The 18,990-nt window shown below is 35.4% G+C and overlaps 1 protein-coding gene across 2 annotated transcripts in view; it reads left to right on the top strand.

The window, feature by feature from the left end:
* Positions 1 to 2,142: 2,142 nt before the first annotated feature.
* Positions 2,143 to 18,990, top strand: part of HGF (hepatocyte growth factor) — a gene marked incomplete at both ends in the record, with an annotated part of 76,444 nt that continues 59,596 nt past the window's right edge. For both annotated transcript variants that reach the window (XM_080701119.1, XM_080701118.1), the window contains 4 exons: positions 2,143 to 2,230; positions 9,602 to 9,767; positions 13,124 to 13,236; positions 14,990 to 15,104. In XM_080701119.1, the coding sequence (XP_080557245.1) occupies positions 2,143 to 2,230; positions 9,602 to 9,767; positions 13,124 to 13,236; positions 14,990 to 15,104 (482 nt within the window). The remainder of the gene's footprint in view (positions 2,231 to 9,601; positions 9,768 to 13,123; positions 13,237 to 14,989; positions 15,105 to 18,990) is intronic.

Here is an 18,990-nt window from a genome sequence, read left to right as displayed (position 1 = left end):
CAAATTTCTCCAATACCCTGATGCTGATTTAAATCCTTTATCCTGAATTTATTTTGCCCTAAGTTTATAACAATAATTACAAGTATGCTTTGAGCCCAGATTTTACTTTCTCTGAGACAGAGGAACAATAAATAAATAGAAATTCTGGTTTTATTTACTCTTTCCTTACAAGAATTGACTTACGGCAAAATCTAGCCTTCTTTAAAAACACTTTTAATTCTCAACAAAGCACAAGAAATGGTGTGGAGTAAATCGGGGTCATGATCCGCAACACACCAAACTGAGTTTTTCCCAAAATCATAATGGACAGGAAAAGAAAGTAAAGTGGATGCTTGGAACACCAGAGAGAGGCTGACAAATGATTCTTAAGTTTGCTTGGTTTTGTTTTTATCAGGAGAAAACTGATAAAAGAGAAGAATGAGCAATAGGATAATGTCATATAAAATAGGTCCTTCAAAAGGAATTCTCTTAAGCCCTCCCTTCTCTAGGTATCCAACAACCACGGGGATCTATTAGGAAGGTTTCTTTCTTTTCTTCTTCCTTCTTTCCTTGCTCCCTCCCTCCCTTCCTTCCTTCCTTCTCCTCTCTCTTCCTCAACCTCCCCTGTCTCCTTTTCTGGAGGTGAGGGAGCTGCCAGAAGAGAAACAGGAATTGTCTGTGGAGGTGGAGGGCAGGCTGCTCTGCTGCTGACTTTAATTTTGCCCACCATCCCTTCTGAACAGCTGCACCCTACTCTGGAATCATTCCCACTTTTCATTCTCTTCTCTTTCCCCTCTCCACAGAGATGCTCATTCTCACTGGTATTCATCTCAGAGATACAGAGAGGAAACGGTTCCTCGAAATCCATTAGAAATAAAGCAAGCTGTTGCCTAAAGTAATCACAGCATCCCCCTCAAGTCGCAAAGTGAAATCCTCAGAATAAAACGAGAAGTCTGGGCAATAATCTCACTGAAATGCGATATAACTTCTGAATCCCCGCCGCCCCCATGCAAGCGCACCATACCTCAGCTTTGGGAAGCTGGTGGGTGTGTGCAGGAGAAGAGAGCTGGAGGAAAGACATATATTCAGTATTCAGGAATTAAAATAGCTTGAGGGATTTCCAGTGGAGATTAGTTTTAGAAAGTGCATACATACAGATATAATACATGTATGGATGTGTGTGTGTAGGAAGGACAAGAAACCATAGCTTGTTTGTCTATCAGGCATAGGCAATGGCCAGTAGCTGTCTCTTAGACATATTGAGAGAGCATCACCAGATAAATTCCGCAGGTTTCCTTTAGGTACTTCAGGGTACATTTGTAGTGACCTGGGAGTTTATTTAGCACAATGTCTGAAAGCTGCTACCTGCCCTGAGCCCCTCGGGCAGGGCAATTTTCCTACCTGACAGTCTGAGTGCTGGGTTTTACTTCTTTATTTGTGACCCACAACACCACACCCTTTCTTACCTAACTTCTTTCTCCCTTGGCTGGATCAGCCAGGGCTGAGCCCCCTCGTCCCCCTCCTTCTTCTCTCCCTGTCTTTAAAACCCCAGGGAACCTGAGTCAGTGATTTGAATCCCTAGATTGCTCCAGCAGTGAAACTAGACAGATTAGGAGAGAGGGCACATTTGGCTGAAAGGCTTTCTTCTCATGCAGCTTCCCCTTCCTCTTTTCCCAAATAGATATGTAAACACATGTATTTTCCTGTTTAAATTGAGTGAATTGGTCCTCTGCCTGTGCCTTGATTTAGCTTTTGGGCTGATCCTTGCTCCCTCCCTTCCCTACTCGGATAGGAGCCACTAGGATCTGGAGCTCCAGCTTCCAAATTGAAGCTGGCCTCGGGCCAGGTGACCTTTTCTTTGTAAGTTTCTTTCTGAAACGGGGTGGGGGGGTGCGGTGGAGGGGGGTGGGATCTGTTGGGTGTTGTGGTGGGGGGAGTGAGGAAAGGAGGGGGCTGGAAGAGAGTAAAGGGCTGTTGTTAAACAGTTTCTTACCGTAAGAGGGAGTTCAGACCTAGATCTTTCCAGTTAATCACACAACAAACTTAGCTCATCGCAATAAAAAGCAGCTCAGAGCGGACTGGCTCTTCTAGGCACTGATACCGAAAGGGATTCTCCACCCGGGCATCTTCTCCATTGGGACCGCCAGCACGTCCCGCAGCACCATGTGGGTGACCAAACTCCTGCCAGTCCTGCTGCTGCAGCACGTCCTCCTACACCTCCTCCTGCTCCCCATCGCCATCCCCTATGCAGGTTCGTTTCTCCATTATTATTATTATATTATTATTAATATTATTAAATTTCAACTCTTTCTGGCTAACCTTCCCCTTTCCTCTAACAGGCTCTCTGCCCTATTCCGAACACCCCGGCTTAACTCAGTGTGTGGTATGGGATTTCAAATCCTCTCATTATGCTTTCTTTTGACATTCTTTTTGTGTTTGAAAAGAATTTAAAATGATAATTAACACCCCCTAGGTGCTCTTTCTAATCCCCCACCCAGTGTCATCTCATTTGGTTTAACAATTGTGAATTAAGGGATAGCAGTGAAGTGCTAAGACTGGCTGCAACTTTGCTGGTTTGTACAAGTTTGAGAAGCTGGAGAGTCTGGGCTGAAGAGGGGCTAGTCATGTTCAGTCCACCAGAGACCCACCTTTTTCCAGTGGATATTCCCCGTGACAGTCCACTACATGGGCATCATCTAGTCCACAATCAGATCCCAATTATGACCTTATACAGATTTTCATTTGCAGGAGGAAGATTAGACTCTGAGTCTATGCATGTTATAAAAATGAAAGAGAAAGTCTGTCTTCTGAGCTCTTTCTGGGCATGGATGTCTGCCCCCTGAGTCTACAGTGGCCGGGCAGAGGCAAGAGCTGTGTGACAGGGATTAAAGCTGTGGAATTGTTGCTCTTAGTCTCCCACTTTCTCCCTTGGGTTTGCAGGCTTAGGAGTTCATATTGCCTAGACGTTTAGGGATCTAATTTTATGCACTGGGAAGTTTTCTCCTGTTATCAGGACAAGAGGAAACATCTGTATTTGGTCATATTGTCATTGTGGTGGCCGGGGTGCCAACAGAGAATGGAATACACTCCCCGCTGGCAGACATGGCCTTTTATACTATATAAAACAGAACTAGCAGTGTCTTCTGAGATAAGCTAAATATGAAATTTATCAGACCCCTGATCTAGTTTTTGATATAATACAAGGGTCAAAAAAATTCTCAGATTTGCCAAATGATAAGAAAAATCATTTAACCCTCCTGGCTTTCTTCTATTTGGGGAAGTGATCCTTCTGGAAAATGACACCTTTTGAAAAGGGTCAATTTAAAAGCATGTAGGTAAGATTTGTGAAGGGTGAAAAAGAAGGTAATTCAAACCATGCAGGTTATTATTCTTGAGATGTGTCATGTCAAAATGGATTCTCTAGGATGTTGCTGGTTTAGGAGATTTTTGAGCAAAGTTGAAATCATGGCTAGGACTTTGATGGCTTTCCTCTTGAAAGATTAAAATATTGCTGTACTGAAGTAGAAGAGAGTTACCTGAAATTGTTTGAGTTAACCCAAGGAGAGCACAGTGTGGAAAACCCAAACAGTAGATCAACCATAGACAATGTCTATTTGTTTTTGGCATGCGTTACGGAGTTTTGGCAGGAGGTATACATTTGTAATTATATTTCACTTTGGCTAATGTTGAAATGACTGCGTTTCCTGAGTGTAGGGAGAAAACAGCCCGAGTGTGTTGCCAGGCAAGGAGAAGCCAATTGAGAATTAGATATATGTTATGAATAATTCCGAAAGTGGGTCATCATATAAATGTCCTCAAAAGAAGATACACCTTTGTTTGGGTGGCAAATTTATTTCGATAGGTCTTTTTTAAGCCTCCAAAATGAAAAACATGGATACACTTCTTAGAATTGTGTGTGTGTGTGTGTGTGTGTGTGTGTGTGTGTGTGTGTGTGGTACTGGGGATAGAACCCAGGGTCGAGCTATATCCCCAGCCTTATTTTTTATTCTTTATTTTGAATCAGGGTCTCACTGAATTGCAAGGGGCTTACTAAGTAGCTGAGGGTGTCTGTGAATGAGAGCATCCTGTCTCAGCCTCCCAAAAGCTGGGATTACAAGTGTGCACTACCACGCCCGGCAAGTTTTTTTTATGTCATAAATAATTTAACATTAGAGTTGTTGATACTTGCTTCTGATATACTTTTGAATGTTCTTTTTAAAAACCAACACATTGCTAGAAGAGCAGTAGATACTATAATCACTTGACAGCAATGAGAAACAGAATGCATTATAGAAATAATTTGTGAAAAAGTTTCTTAGGAAATATTCAATATGATTGACCCAAGTGCTCCTTATTTTGTTTAGCACAGAGTTACCCTCTATTCATTCCCACTTACCCTGGGAACAAATATCTAATCTTCTGTAACAAAAGAAGCATTAAATGAGCACCTAATGTCTAAAAGTCTTTGTCGCACAAATGGGAAAGGGACCTATATTTGTAGAGCAACTGTTATGGAACAAGTTCTAAAGTCAAATTTGTTTAGCTCTAATAAGATTAGCATCATTTGATTATTGAGGTTTAAAGACCTCAATTATCTTATTATCTTTGTCAGGTAAGGGACAAAGCTCTGATTCCTACCAAGTCTATTAGTATGATAGATGATTTTTTTTAACTGTTCTTTATAATGATGCCAGCCATAGTGAAATCAACTGAGATTTACTTCTAAAATTTTTTTGATTTAGATATTTTAAAACCCTTTGTGTTAGCAATACTTTTATACTATGATTCAACTACATTATAGTTCATTCCAAGCTTAGTAAATCAAATCAAGTTTAGGAGGTATATAGCCCCCAACAATATGAAAAGATAAGTGGTAATGTGGTTGTTACCTAAGTCAGGAGAATACAAGTAGGGAAAAGTATGGCGGTGAGAAAGTACTAGGGTTACCCTAGATCTCCACACAGTAAGGGAAGGTAACCTTTTGTGGCAGCTCTCCTGGGTGCCTGAGAGGGAGAATGGCCTGTGATTGGAAAAGTAAGATGGGGTAGAATGGGAGCCTTGAATGTCCGCCTAAACAGCGTAGTCTCTAGAGGGAAGGTTGTGGGTAGCAGCTGACAGTTTTGCATTGACAAGATCCTATTTGAAGTGGTACTTCTATGTGATTGCTTCAGTTATTGTATGGAGGGAGAGGTACAGGTAAAATGGGCAGTGAAGGCAGAGCCCGGGATTGGGTCTGTAGACCAATAAAACCCAGAACAAGGAAGCAGATGAAAGGAAAAGGAGGGAGATAGGGAGAGAGAGAGAGACTGAGCCTCCCACTGATCACTTCACCTTATACATCTTGGAGGAGATTATGATATGATTCTCAAATAGCAACATTTGATGTACATATGAAGTCTTCTTGACATCTTTGTTTTATGGTTGCCTTCTCTAAAGAACAGATAATTGTCAATTAGTGAAATTTGAGTCTTAGATTGTATAAGTGGGCACTAGGAATTGTATCTGAGGAGTTTAAAACCTCCAATTACAGTTCTTCCCTTTCATTAATTATTTGTATACTTTCATCTTAACATCTTGCCACTTCTGTTAATCACGAATCGTGTGGGTAGGTTTCTCAGAATGTGTGGAGCCAAATTCCTGCTTCTTTCTACACCCTGCAAATCCTTTCCTTGCATGGTTTCCTTTGAAGTCAATAGTTAGTCCACACAGAAGAAAATATATGAGGTACTGAGAGAAATGAGTGTGAGGCCCTGAGACCAGGGGGAGAAATGTGTCTTTCTTCAAACACCTTTATACTTTTGACCCTGCTTTCTGTTTGTAGGTTTTCACTAGGATACTAATTATTTCAGTTCTAAAATAGGGACTTCAGGTTCATCAGGAAATATAGCTTCTAGAATATTTTCCCATACTGGTTGAAGAAGGAAAAAGGAGTTGTAATTTAAAATGCAGGAGAGAAGAACAAATTTGCAGTGATTATTCACCCTTTGATTTCATTTCAATATGTTGTTTATAAACTTCAACTGTCACCCACAAAAATAATAGGGGAAAGTCTGAACCAAAGATATTTTTGAGTTTTTTTTCCCAAATTAAAATTGGCTTTTAACTGTTTTCAGTAAAACAAGCATCAGTTGTTAATACATATGGAAGATAAAATGGAAACTATTTTAAGCCAAAGAATTTTTTTATTTTCAGATGCTGTTTTCAAATGACTTATGTTTTGAATATTTCTCTTATTGAATAGGTAATTAATTTCATAAATGTGTAAATTACATGTCATAAAACTAGCTTGAAGTTTAAATCTTTTAGTAATTAGTTACTGACCTAATATAAATGACTGACTTGTAGGGGAAAGTTCATGTGTCATGAGAAGTCAGTAGTGAGGAGGGACTTTTGGTATCTGGTTCTGACTGTTCCTGATTAGCTTCCTAGCCCCAGATAAGCTTTTTACTTCTATTTATTATCAAATAAATGTTTATTTACTTTATGGAAAACTTATTAGCAAGCAAGATTAGACTGTTTTTTTTTTAATGATATATAGCCACACAGTAACACATTTCAGTAGGAAGACTGAGAACATGTAGAACTAAACACAACCAAGAATTCCACAGAAATCTCTTTCTTCCAGAAGACAGACCCTTTCTTACATTCATAGTGCATGGTATTAAGAAAAGAGTCTAGAGCATTGGCTAGGGGTTCTATTTTAATTGGTATTTGTTGAAATACATTAAGAATGAGTCTTAGGCTTATTTAATTTATTTGTATGCTCCTCTCTTAGGCATGTATAATAAATACATTATCCATCAGGCCAATTTTAATCCATATTTATAATTAAAAGAAATCATTTGATATATATATGTATATATGTAACATATATACATATATATATATATATTTATGCATATTGCATAAATCTTTGGTGGACAGATTTTCCTAAAATAGATTTTTCTTCACCAATTAACTACTACTTATTTCTAGGAAATGTTCACATTTGTACAAAGAATCAAATTAGTGTGTTTAGAAAAATTTTAAAGCACCAAAGAAATAGTCAAATAAAGGGGGGAAAAACTTATCTTCCATTAATATAATTCTGTGACAGAAAACAAAAGTTGAAAAGAAAAAGTCTTTCTTTGTTGGCAGAATTGTGGGCTCTCCTTCTATCAGATATAAAGGAATGAAATTTCAAAAACAAAACTAAAATTTTGCATATGCAGAACATTTTTATCCAAATTTATTTCCAAATATTTACTTAATGATTATAGCTTAACTCATTTTTCTTTGTTGTTAATATAACTTTCGTTTTCTAGATTGAGAAATTGGTATATTAGCATTTCAGGTAATTAAACAAAGTCATTTGGCAAGCCAATGATAATGCCAGAATTATCATCTGTCTGCCAAAGTTAAGCAAGCCATTTGGCTCCACGTTTATAGGGACTGAACCCAGGAGCATTCTATCTCCAAGTTATACTTCCATCCCTTTTTATTTTGTTTTATTTTTTATTTTGAAACAGGGTCTCACAAAGTTATGGAGGCTGGCCTTGAATCTGTGATCTTCCTATCTTAGCCTTCCATGTACTGGAATTAGAGATGTGTGCTACCACACTTGGCTTATACTTTAAGTTATATCTTTCGTACCATAGCCATTTCATCTTATGGAAAAAGAGAAGTTAAAAATGAAAACTTCATTATAGGAATTATTACTAGTCTTTTAGAAACTGTCTTGAAATTTTACAGAAAACCAGAAATTGAGAATATCTCCTGGTTTCTCTTATTTATTATAGACTTCAGGTTAGGATAGACATTAATGAGTAGCATCTGAATGTTTAGTAAACCAACTGGAGCCAGTGGTTGCTGGCACACTTAGGGTATGATGCCATTCTTGGGACTTTACTCTGCTAGGCATATTTCCTAATTTTCTGCAGAAAAAGTTTTACTCTTTTTGTTCTTGACAAATTTCACCACATATAAAGACCAAGAATGCATTTTGTGCTCTACTATCCAAGTTGTTTCTCAATTGATAGCTCTGAACCAAATCTTCAAAAAATATTTACAAATCATGTTTCCACATACATTCTTAGCAATTTTTAGATATAGATGGCATGGGAAAGGATTCAGAGTGGTAGTTCTGAAGCCAGGCAGATGGGTTTTCATTTTAAGATCTTAACTGAGCAATAATTTTTTTCCTTGTGTCTTTGTTTCTTCACCTTAAAAATGAATGTATTATTACTATCTTTTTGATAAGGGTGTCACATGAAGCCAGGCATGATGGTACATGCCTGTAAACCCAGCACCTGGAAGGCTGAACCAAGTTAATCACAGGTTCTAGGCCCACCTCAGCAACTTAGTGAGGCTTTCAGCAACCTAGCAAGACACTGTTTCAAAAATAAAAGAATAAAAAGAGTGGGGAGTGTAGCTTAGAGATAAAAGGCCCTGTGTTCAGCTCTGCTTCTACTACTTCTACTACTACTAACTACTACTACTACTGCTGCTATTGAAGATGAATGAGGAGGAGGAAGAGGAGGAGGTGGAGGAGCAGGAGGAAGAGAAGGAGGAGGAGAAGGAGGAGAAGGAAGAGAAGGAGGAGAAGGAGGAGAAGGAGGAGAAGGAGGAGTAGGAGGAGTAGGAGGAGAAGGAGGAGAAGGAGGAGAAGGAGGGTGCTCAAATGAATTGAGAGGCAGTGAGGGGCAATCACTTCCATACTTCTTATATAATTGTTGGACCTTTTGGTCCATATTATGAAGATGGTGATCACTGTTAGGTTGGGATGACTTTGGTAAAACTGAAAATAAAGAAACAAGTTCTTGAATTCTCAAGCTAGCCATAAGATTAAGACTTTTAGGATGTTTTAAGTCTGTTTTTCAAGTTTTTAATAGGAGGCTTCATGTTATCTAGGGGTCTTGTATGCGCATGAAGAAAAATGACATTCTTACATTAAAGGATGAAATTTTACATACATTTGATTTATAGCATTTGGCTTGATTTCAAGACAAACAGTTCCTTGATACTAAGAAATAATGTCCAAAAGCACAGAAAACATTTATGTAGTAAAGTGAAGGGCTAAAATATGGAAAGTATAAAATTATTTGAAAAGCAAGTTAGAAGAATTTGTCTTCTGTACAGTTTTTAGTGAGGAGTTTCTCACTGGTCTATGTCTGGCTTCTCTAATTAATACTCTAACTGAAATAAAAACCAATTGTGGAAGAAATAAAAAAATGTAAGCATAAAGGATGACATGGTATACTTCTGGCACTGATATTTGCTTGCTTGTTGTTTGGAAAATATTATTTAAGGTGAACTGTATCCTTATTGTTTCTTCAATAATTATTTAGGATTGTTTATTTATTTATTTACAGTGAACTCTTTTCTAATTTTCAAATGCATTCTTCACTTGAAAGAATGCAGATGAGTGACTCTTCATGACAAGATATTTTTCCCTGATTACAATACTCTTCTCTTGCTCTCCACTAATTCCCACCTCACTCCAATCTCAATCTCTGGAGAGCTAGTATATAGTTAGATAAAAACATTATCTTACAAATGATCCTTACGCACATTTTTTTTTTCTATGTGAGACTTAAAAAATATTTCTCCTGTGTTTATTTTTTTTTTAATTTTGCATTAATAGAGGGACAGAAGAAAAGAAGAAATACACTGCATGAATTCAAAAAGTCAGCAAAGACGACTCTAATTAATGAGGACCCAATGCTGAAGATTAAATCCAAAAAAATGAACACAGCAGACCAGTGTGCCAACAGATGTATTAGGAATAAAGGTCTTCCATTCACTTGCAAGTAAGTTACTTCATTTTGTTCTTAAGATAATTTCCTAAATATAGCATGTCCACCTTATAATCATGTTTTTTTGTGTGTGTGTGTGTGTTTTTGTACTGGATGTACTTGGCTTTTTAAATTAAGTTAGAGTCTAGTTTTTACTCATTATAATAGAAGACCTATCTCTTAGTTAGAAGTATGGCTTGTAATGGGAGTACAAAAACTGCCCTCTCAACTCCAGGGTGGCTTTGGTTAGGGATTTTGTTGTTGTTTTCTCAAGTTATTAAGTTTGAGGAATTAAAATCAAATGATATTTACTTTTACCTCTCCAATATTTTAAAGTATTCTACTAAGAAGAAACATTTTTTTTTCTTCCTTTGCAAGAGGAGTAGAGGAATTGCAGGCTAGAAATTGGGCAGCAGCCAATATTTACTGCAACTTCTATCATTGTCTTTAGAGATTTAAATAAAAGGTGTTGAGAGAATTAGATAAAAAAGGAAAGGGATTGGTGTCAGCAGTGGAGGCTGTTTAAAAGAAGTTAGGGGATAATAATGATGAAGTTTCAGGTGAAAAGTGATGGAGCCATTCAAAGAGGCCCTAGGGGCTCAGTTCCTTATCTTTTGACAGTCCCTGTGTGACCTCACAGGGAAGAATTCCTGACTACTTTGCCAGTGATCCCAGAGGACAAGACAGAATTTGGGGCTTGAGAAGTGATAATTTCATCTCAAAAGTCTCCCAAACTGCCCAAAGAAAATGTGTTTCCTTGTTTTTTTTTTTTTGTTGTTTTTTTTTTATAAACATCCATTTATTTCATTTACTATATGTGTGTGTTCTCTTTCTTTTCTTTTCTTTTCTTTTCTTTTCTTTTCTTTTCTTTTCTTTTCTTTCTTTTTTCTTTTCTTTTCTGGCACTGGGGATTTATCCCAGTAACATTCTACCTCCATTCAACATCCCCAGTCCTTTTTTTTTTATTTTATTTTTTATTTTGAAGTGGAGTCTCACTAAGTGGCTAGGGCTGGTCTTGAACTGGAGATATTTTTTCAGCCCCAAAGTACTGTATTTTCTATTCTTTTATTCACTATTACTTTCTTTTAAAAATAAGATTGCGCATAAAATTTTGTAAATTTCAAATTCTAGTTGATTGCATTTGAATAGTGACATGTGATGTGAACACAGGATTTAGTAACATCATGGTAAAGGGTCCTAATTTTATCTGGACTGTGCTAGAGAAATGAGCATTAAGGGTCTGCTAGAAAGGGTACGGTCAGAAGAGGTCTTCAACAGACTTAGGCAGAAGAGAGACTATCTCTTTCTATTTTTATAGCCAACCATCACTTTCAGGGAGATACTTTCTGGCAAGGGAAGTGGGAATTGACTTTGCACGTATGATAATTCTGTTATAATTCTATGACTATTCTGTTTCATTCTCTGTCTTTTGTATAAAAGCCTCAAGACTGTTCAAAATAAATTAGGAAACATTACTTTCAGTTAGCATCACAGCTCTATAGATTTATGGAGATGTTCTTTTTTGCAATTGGGCAGGTTGGAGTCATGTTTTCCTTTCTCAGGGTTGGAATGCAAAGGGAGAGCTGTGTCTTCTTGTTGATTTCTAATTAGACCCTGAAAACATCTTCTCTTAGGTCCACAAGCACAAAAAGTATTGCTAGCACTCACTTTTCACCTTCCCCATTTATTTATTGGAGACTGAAGTGATTTTTACTGCACTGGACAAGACACATAACTATATGAAGAAATATTCACATACCCCATGTATGTGAAGTTTCATTTTTTTTCCTAAAATGTTTCTGTAGCGTTATATTTAGTATCCAAATGTATAGAACCCATGCAGAAAACTGCATGTAATATTACCTATCTGTATTTTAAAAACATTAATTATTCATCTGTGAGTGGATATGCTATATTGTTCTGAAATTAGGTTCTTACTGTGTCACAAAATCTTGTTTCCAGACTTATTATGTGGGTTATAATCACTAAAAAAAAAAACAACAAAAACCACACTAATTTCTTTAGAAAATAGCAATAAAGATCTGTGGAAGCGCGTGTGAAGTGAGCGGAGAGGGGTGGGCCGTTCTTACCTTACCTCTTGAGCAGGTATTGACACTATAGATTTTCCAGGAATTTAAATTCTTCTTTGTTGGGCAGGAAAAAAACTACAATGCCTGATTCTAAGGACTTTAGAAAGCTCTTAGTTCATAAGTCGACTAAGATAAATTTTATCATCCAGTCAAAAAAATTACCTGGCATTGAGTTGCCCTCCTCAAATCAACAACTAGAAAATAGAGAAAACACGACTTCTTTTTGAAATGATGGTAATTTAAATAAGGCTGAAATAATTACTTACAGTCACACTTGAAAGAAAATGTGATTCATAGAATCTGACAGCTTTGAACACGCCACACAAAAGTATAAAATAATAATAAATAATATTTTTCTGAGAGAATGTATTAGTGTAATGAGAAAAAAGGGTTAATGAGATCAGCAAACTGTAAATCCTGTATTCACTTTTCTGGTTAAAATTACTTAAAAAAATTTAGTACTTACTTTAGGCCGATATTTATCATTTTACTTTAGATAAGACTGCTGTAGTGACCAACAACAAAAATCAGCACAATTCTTAGCTATCAGAATGTTACTTGTAGGGATCACATGGCTTTGGTAATCTACTTTAAGACTGAATATTAAAAACATACTCTCTAATAATAGCTTTTAAATTAAAAATACTTATGTAAACAAACTTATATAGAAAACATTCACTTGAATAAATAAGATTATTCTCATAGCAATATTTTCATAACCCTTAATGAGCTTTAGTATTTTATAACTTACCAAGAAGTAATATTAAGTACAAAAAGTTTCAAACACTTGATTTTAGATCTCTCTTTCCTAGGAGAATTTCCTGGGGTGGTGATCTGCCTAATGCACTTTAGAAAATATCATGTAAGAATATATTTTATACAGTTTTAATCTTTTGAAGCTAATCATAATATTTCAAATACAATCATTTTTATATAACAACAAAAAAAATTCCAACTTGTTGGGCACTTAAAAAAACCAATAAATCTAGGTAGTTGTGTTGCATATTGACTTTTCTTGTTAAAGCCCTTATTTTTCTATAAATAATTTAGAATAACACAAGAACATTCCAAGTAGCATTTGATCTGATATAAAATCTACACCTGTGAAAATTTCATTTTTTTGACCATCAAAATGATAGGTCCAAATATCTTTTATATTTTTGTTATGCATGTGCAATAATGCTTCTGTTTTTATATATTTCTCCTTGGTAAATCATGTAACTGATCTTTAAACTGTATAAATAGTAGTATTCCTTCTTTTCATTCAGATATTTTTTTCAGGGCTTTTGTTTTTGATAAAGCAAGAAAGAGATGCCTTTGGTTGCCTTTCAATAGCATGTCAAGTGGAGTGAAAAAGGAGTTTGGCCATGAATCCGACCTCTATGAAAACAAAGGTAACTGATTTCTCCCTAAACATTGCACAAGGAAATAAAGTATAAATTAATTAATGGATAATGTCCTGCCTTAGTGTTCTTTCCCACTGAGTTTTCTATTCTATGCTGATTTGTTATGCAGTTAGTTCACCCATTAAGACTGATGAAAATAGTATCCTATTTTTAGTATTGTAGTTTAGTGCATGTTCCAAATTTTCAATAATCTAGATTTCTTCTTCTCTCAATTTTTAAAAAATTGTTACCTCCTGGAACTGGTATGATTTTCATGCTCATTTTAGAAGTGTCTCCTTATTTTATTAAGTTAAAATGTAATATATTGTGGTGAATTTTGAGTTTGCTGCAGAATTTTAATTTTAATAACTTTGAATAACTAATGCCATATTGATGATTGCTGATGGCAATAAGATATGAGAACTTGGAATAAATGGGTTGGATCTATATTTAATCATATACCTTAAGAAAATTTTAAAAAAGGGTTAAAACCATATGCCAATGAAATTGTTAAGCATTCGTTAAAAGAAAAATTGAGACAATAACAGTTATTAATTTGTCTATTCTCATGGTCTGATATTGCATTCACATTGTATTGTTCAAAGGCAGAATTATATAAGTGAAATAATTACAGAATGTTAAATAAATATAAATTTTACAAATCTCCAATCACACAATCCAAAATTGTGGATTGTACTTATGAAAATAACATTTATTTTATAGTAGTGTTTTTAAGCAAACATGCTGTGTCCTATTAAATTTTGATATTTGCCACTATATAGAGATAATTTTCATGTTGATAGAATTAATGTTTAAATAAAAGCAAATTTGTAGTAGAAAGTGAGATAATCTCTACAAACTCCAATAATTCCTAAATATAATTTATGATTTAACATATGAACATTCTTATTCAATCTTTCTTTTAGTTTGTAAGCACTGCATGATAGGAATATACAATTTCTTTTTTCTTACTTTCTTTTTTTTTTTTTTTTTTTTTGAGGTACTAGGGATGGAACCCAGGGGCCTTCTACCTCCAGGGTACACTCCCAAAACTATTTTATATTTTAATTTGGAAAGAGGGTCTCACTTAAGTGCGGAGAGCCTCACTAAGTAACTGAGGCTGGCTTCGAATCTGGTGATCCTCCTGTCTCAGCCTCCCAAGTACTGGGATTACAAGTGCGCACCACCACACCCACTCAAGGAATATACAGTTTCTTAAAACTCAGTTGACCTATAATTGAGCAGTTGAAATGGTAGTAAAATAATAATCAACCTAATGTAATTATTTCAGACACACACATGTATATACAAAAATCCACACAATTTTATAGGGATTAAAGAGACATCAATTTGTCTTCATTTAATTCAAAAGAGATTTTAAAAAATGATCACTTTTTGTTTTTAATATTTCCCTATGCCTATATTTGAGCAAATCACAATTGCTGGGGTAACTGAATATACACTAATGTATGTTAAGAGCTGAGACTAATCTTTGTAGTTTTCCATGTATAATATACTCGCAAAGTTAAAACTGTTCAATAGTCTATAGTCTGCATGTTTGTTTATTTTAAATTATTCTGAAATGTGTTATTTTGAAAATACCAGTAGAAGCTTTAGGCGAGAACTTCCAGTGTTATTTGAAATAGTTTACAAGAGTTAATTACTTACAGGTTTGAATGGAATTTTATTGTATTTTTTCTCTTCAATAAATCCAGCATGTGTTTCACATCATTATAACATTTTTCTCCACTTGCTCCCATAGACTACATCAGAAACTGCATCATTGGTAAAGGAGGCAACTACAAGGGAACAGTATCTATCACTAAGAGTGGCATCAAGTGCCAGCCCTGGAATTCCATGATACCTCACGAGCACAGGTAAGAACAGCAAGAAGAACAGAGGTTGTAGCCTCTCTCTTTTTTGGGTGCGAATAGTCTCACCTTAGTCCTTTAGAGTGATCTTATAGTTCTGTGACATCTTAGCTAACTTTGCTAAATTTTATGAGGCCAAGGCTTATGTGAAATCATGACAAGTTTTTCATTAAAATGTGGCTTAATATTTTTTTACTTTAATGCCTTAGTGTTGGTGAGCAAATAATGAAAACATCATTTAAGGGAAAAATACTTTTCTTCTTGTCTGTGCCTTTGAAAATACACTATGCAGCTAAAGAGGCTGACTGAGATGAATCAGAAATGGATCATACTCTGACCTTAGAGAAGCTGATTGTTCTTTAACCTTGGTAGATCCCAAACTTGCCTGCATATTGAAATCGCCTACTACAATCCTGGAAGAATCCCAGCACCAGGGGAAACACAAACTAATTCAATGGGAACCTCTAAGGGGGAGGGGGGTGAGATACCAGTGTTTATTTAAGCCACCCAGATGATTCCAAAGTTGCACCCTACTTGTAGAAGCTCACTCCTACCCTGTCCAGCTTTCCCATTTCCTGTTGCCTAAAGACTGGAGAAATCTCATTCCTTGGAAATTAAATGTCTACACTGTGGCATATTTTTTTTTTTATAACAGATGAATACTATTTCAAGACCAGTAAATGTAATATTCATAGGCTCATTAGATTGAGAGTTTTAATCACCATGGAGGACAAACATATATACCTAATACTGCCTAGAGAACTAAATATAGCTGCAGTTTTCTAGACTTATTACACAGATAATTTTAACAGGAACTAAAGTCATTAAAAATTAGCTCTCCTTTGGTTAGTAAATGCATTGGGAGATTGAGTTTACTGTGTGATTTCGTTTCCTGAGCAGTTTACTGGTTTATTTCAAGTAATACTCATGAGGACAACACAGTGGGCAGTTGTTATAGTTCTATTTTATGCACATGGTGACATTTCAGCACCAAGAACTTGGTAGGTTTCAAAGTCATGCAACACTAGTAAGTGGTATGTCCAGAATATAAGCCCAGCCAGCTTCACTCTTTAACTTCTGCTTTTAACAACCCTAAGGCATGAGCCACTTGGCTTATCAGTAGGACACATGCTGTGATTTATTTATTTTTTTGCAATAACAGTGATATCTTTGCCTTGATAGATGCACTTTTCACTTCATTTCACTTTTTTAGCATAATTTTGCAAGAGGATTGATTTTGCTTTAATAAACAGGATAAGTTAATGGCCCACATATAAAAAAAAGAGTTAGTTGTTCCATACTGAATACAAGCCTATGATCTTGGCCTAATTAACACAACCTAGTTAAGGGTTCAAGCTGATCATCTCGACAGTATTTCAATAACAGAAAGCAATATCCCCGAATTAGTTACCAACAATTATATAGGAACACTTATGAAACATGGTATTATCTTTGTATTATAAAATGAACGATGTAACTGTTTTTGTCCCTTCTTAAGAGACTGTATAGGGAAGAAAAAATTTTATTTAAATAGGTAGATCTAAGTTTTCACAAACAAAGGAATAGCATTTGAAATCAATACACTTCAGTCTGGGAGAGTACATTGCACTGACCTAGTAGAGGTCTTATTTCAACCCAAATTCTCTATGATTGTGATTCTCTGCTAGAGGAGTAAATTTGAAATAGATCTCCCTGGGAACTAGCTTCCAGTCCAATCAGCTATTTTACCAATGAATATTTCCTTGTGATATAGAGGTTTATGGCTGAGAGAATCCTGCATTATTAATCAAATCCTTTTTTGTATTCAAAGGGAGCAACACTTAATTTTCACCAATTAGCAGCTCATTGGATATCTACATGTTAGCTTACCACTTTTAAGTTAAGTGTTAACTAAAAATCGATTTTATGGAAATGGAAGAAGAACTATGCTTCTGTCTGAAGGAGTGATTTATTGTTGACCCCCTAAATTGAAATATTTTATAAGTGGCTTAATGAAAAGATGATGATAGATGATGAAATTAGTATAGAAGCTTAGCCACAAAATCAAGTGACCTGATATCTACATCTATACCCTTCAAAAGCCACTCAGTATTCATTAATAAAGCAGATGATGGAATAGATCATGTTCCCTATGAACACAGTTTATATTAAAAGAAAAGAAAGGCTAGCACCCAGAAGACCCAGTTTATATTTCAAAGTATATTTGGATATAGCCCAATTTTAAATATTTCTTCATTTATCTCTCTTAAAGCCTTACAAAAAGGAAGGACAGAAAACTAAAAATAGTATGTGTGAATAAAAGCTTATTGCATGGCTTAGACAGTCAGAGGCCTTGTGCTCAATAGGTTCTTATGACTGTTTGTCAAACGAACACCTGTACATGAAAAACGCGGAGCGGGCTTCATCTCTTGGCCAAGTATAGGATGCTTAAGGAAGTCAGGCTAAATGCCCTGGGATATAGGAAAACCAGTTAATGTGAACACCAGAGAATGAAGAGAAGAGATGACCAGACTGTTCTTTAACTTCTGAGGCTTAAAGAGGAATTTGATGTGGATTGGTTCTGTATTGGGGAAGAAAGCCCATCCTTTCTCTTTATATTTTTTTATCTTATTAATTCCAGTGAGAAAATTTTATTCATCTTTTGGTCATTTCTCACTTTAATTTCTACTTTCTCACTCATCTCTCCCACCTGTGCTTTTTCTTCTAAATTTTGACTGATGCATTCATTACTTTTCAAAGCTTCAATGTGGCATTAAAACACCCCTAGAAAGGTATATGTGTATAAGAGTGTATGTATTTCTCTCTCTTTCTTTGTGTATACGTGGAACAAAAATCTTCTCTAAAAGTATAGATTTGAATACGTATGTATTGAACATGCGCTAAAAGCACTAGTTAATTTCTTCGGTAAACTAAACACAAAAGGTGACACAGAAAAGTGCAATCTATAATAATCTTGTTCATTCAATTCTTTTCGGTTAAGTAAAGAAATTGAAACTCAGTGAATAGATTGTCTAAGGACATATGTCGGACACTAATCATGTGATAGACGTGAGACAACAATATAGGTTTTGTGATTAACAATAACTTGTTCTTACCAGTCTTTTTTTTCATAATATAGAATTTCAGCAGAATTTTCGTAAGTAAATTTAGCTAGCACATCACTTCATGAAAATATATAAAGCAAAAGTCAGTTTTGATTCTGTCAGAAGAACAAGTATTTTTTATAAATTTACTATGAAAATTTGGAAAAGTACCAAAAATGAAATAACATAAATTTCAGGCAATGTCATAAACAATAGCAGATATACCATAATATTCTGGAATGATGGGGCTAACAGTATGATAAAAAGCAAATGCTTCTTTTGTTTTGAAAACTGATTACCATTAGAAACTTTGAAATTATTATGAGCTTTAATTACATGCTAATGCTTGTCAGTCATATGACCTAGTTTTTAAAATTTTGCTTCTCCATACTTAAAATATTAGGAAGGTATAATCTCTTTACCTAGAGACACTTCAGTGTTACATAGGTTTTTATGTAATTTGGTGGCTTGAAAACATTTACTTATATTAGTCTTAGAATTAACTATTTAACCACTAATTTGTATTTTCTGAGGACCTGACTGTGGTGTACCTTCATGTTCAAATGAAAGAATTTTGTTGGAAAATGTTTCATGGTCCTTGGTGCATGCTAGTATTCACTCTGTGTTGCAGCATATTTAAAAAAAAAATTGTCTTTGTTTTTCTTTTTTTTTGATTGACACATAATATCTGTACATATTTGTGAGGAAGAGCATGAATTTTTGTTTTTGTTTTTGTTTTGTAGTGCTGGGGATTGAACCCAAGGACATTCAGCCTTTTAACTACACCCCCATATTTTAAAACAGAGTCT

This window comes from Muscardinus avellanarius, assembly GCF_963383645.1.
Source record: "Muscardinus avellanarius genome assembly, chromosome: 9".
Lineage (NCBI taxonomy): Eukaryota > Metazoa > Chordata > Mammalia > Rodentia > Gliridae > Muscardinus > Muscardinus avellanarius.
This window is presented reverse-complemented; position numbering and strand designations above follow the sequence as displayed.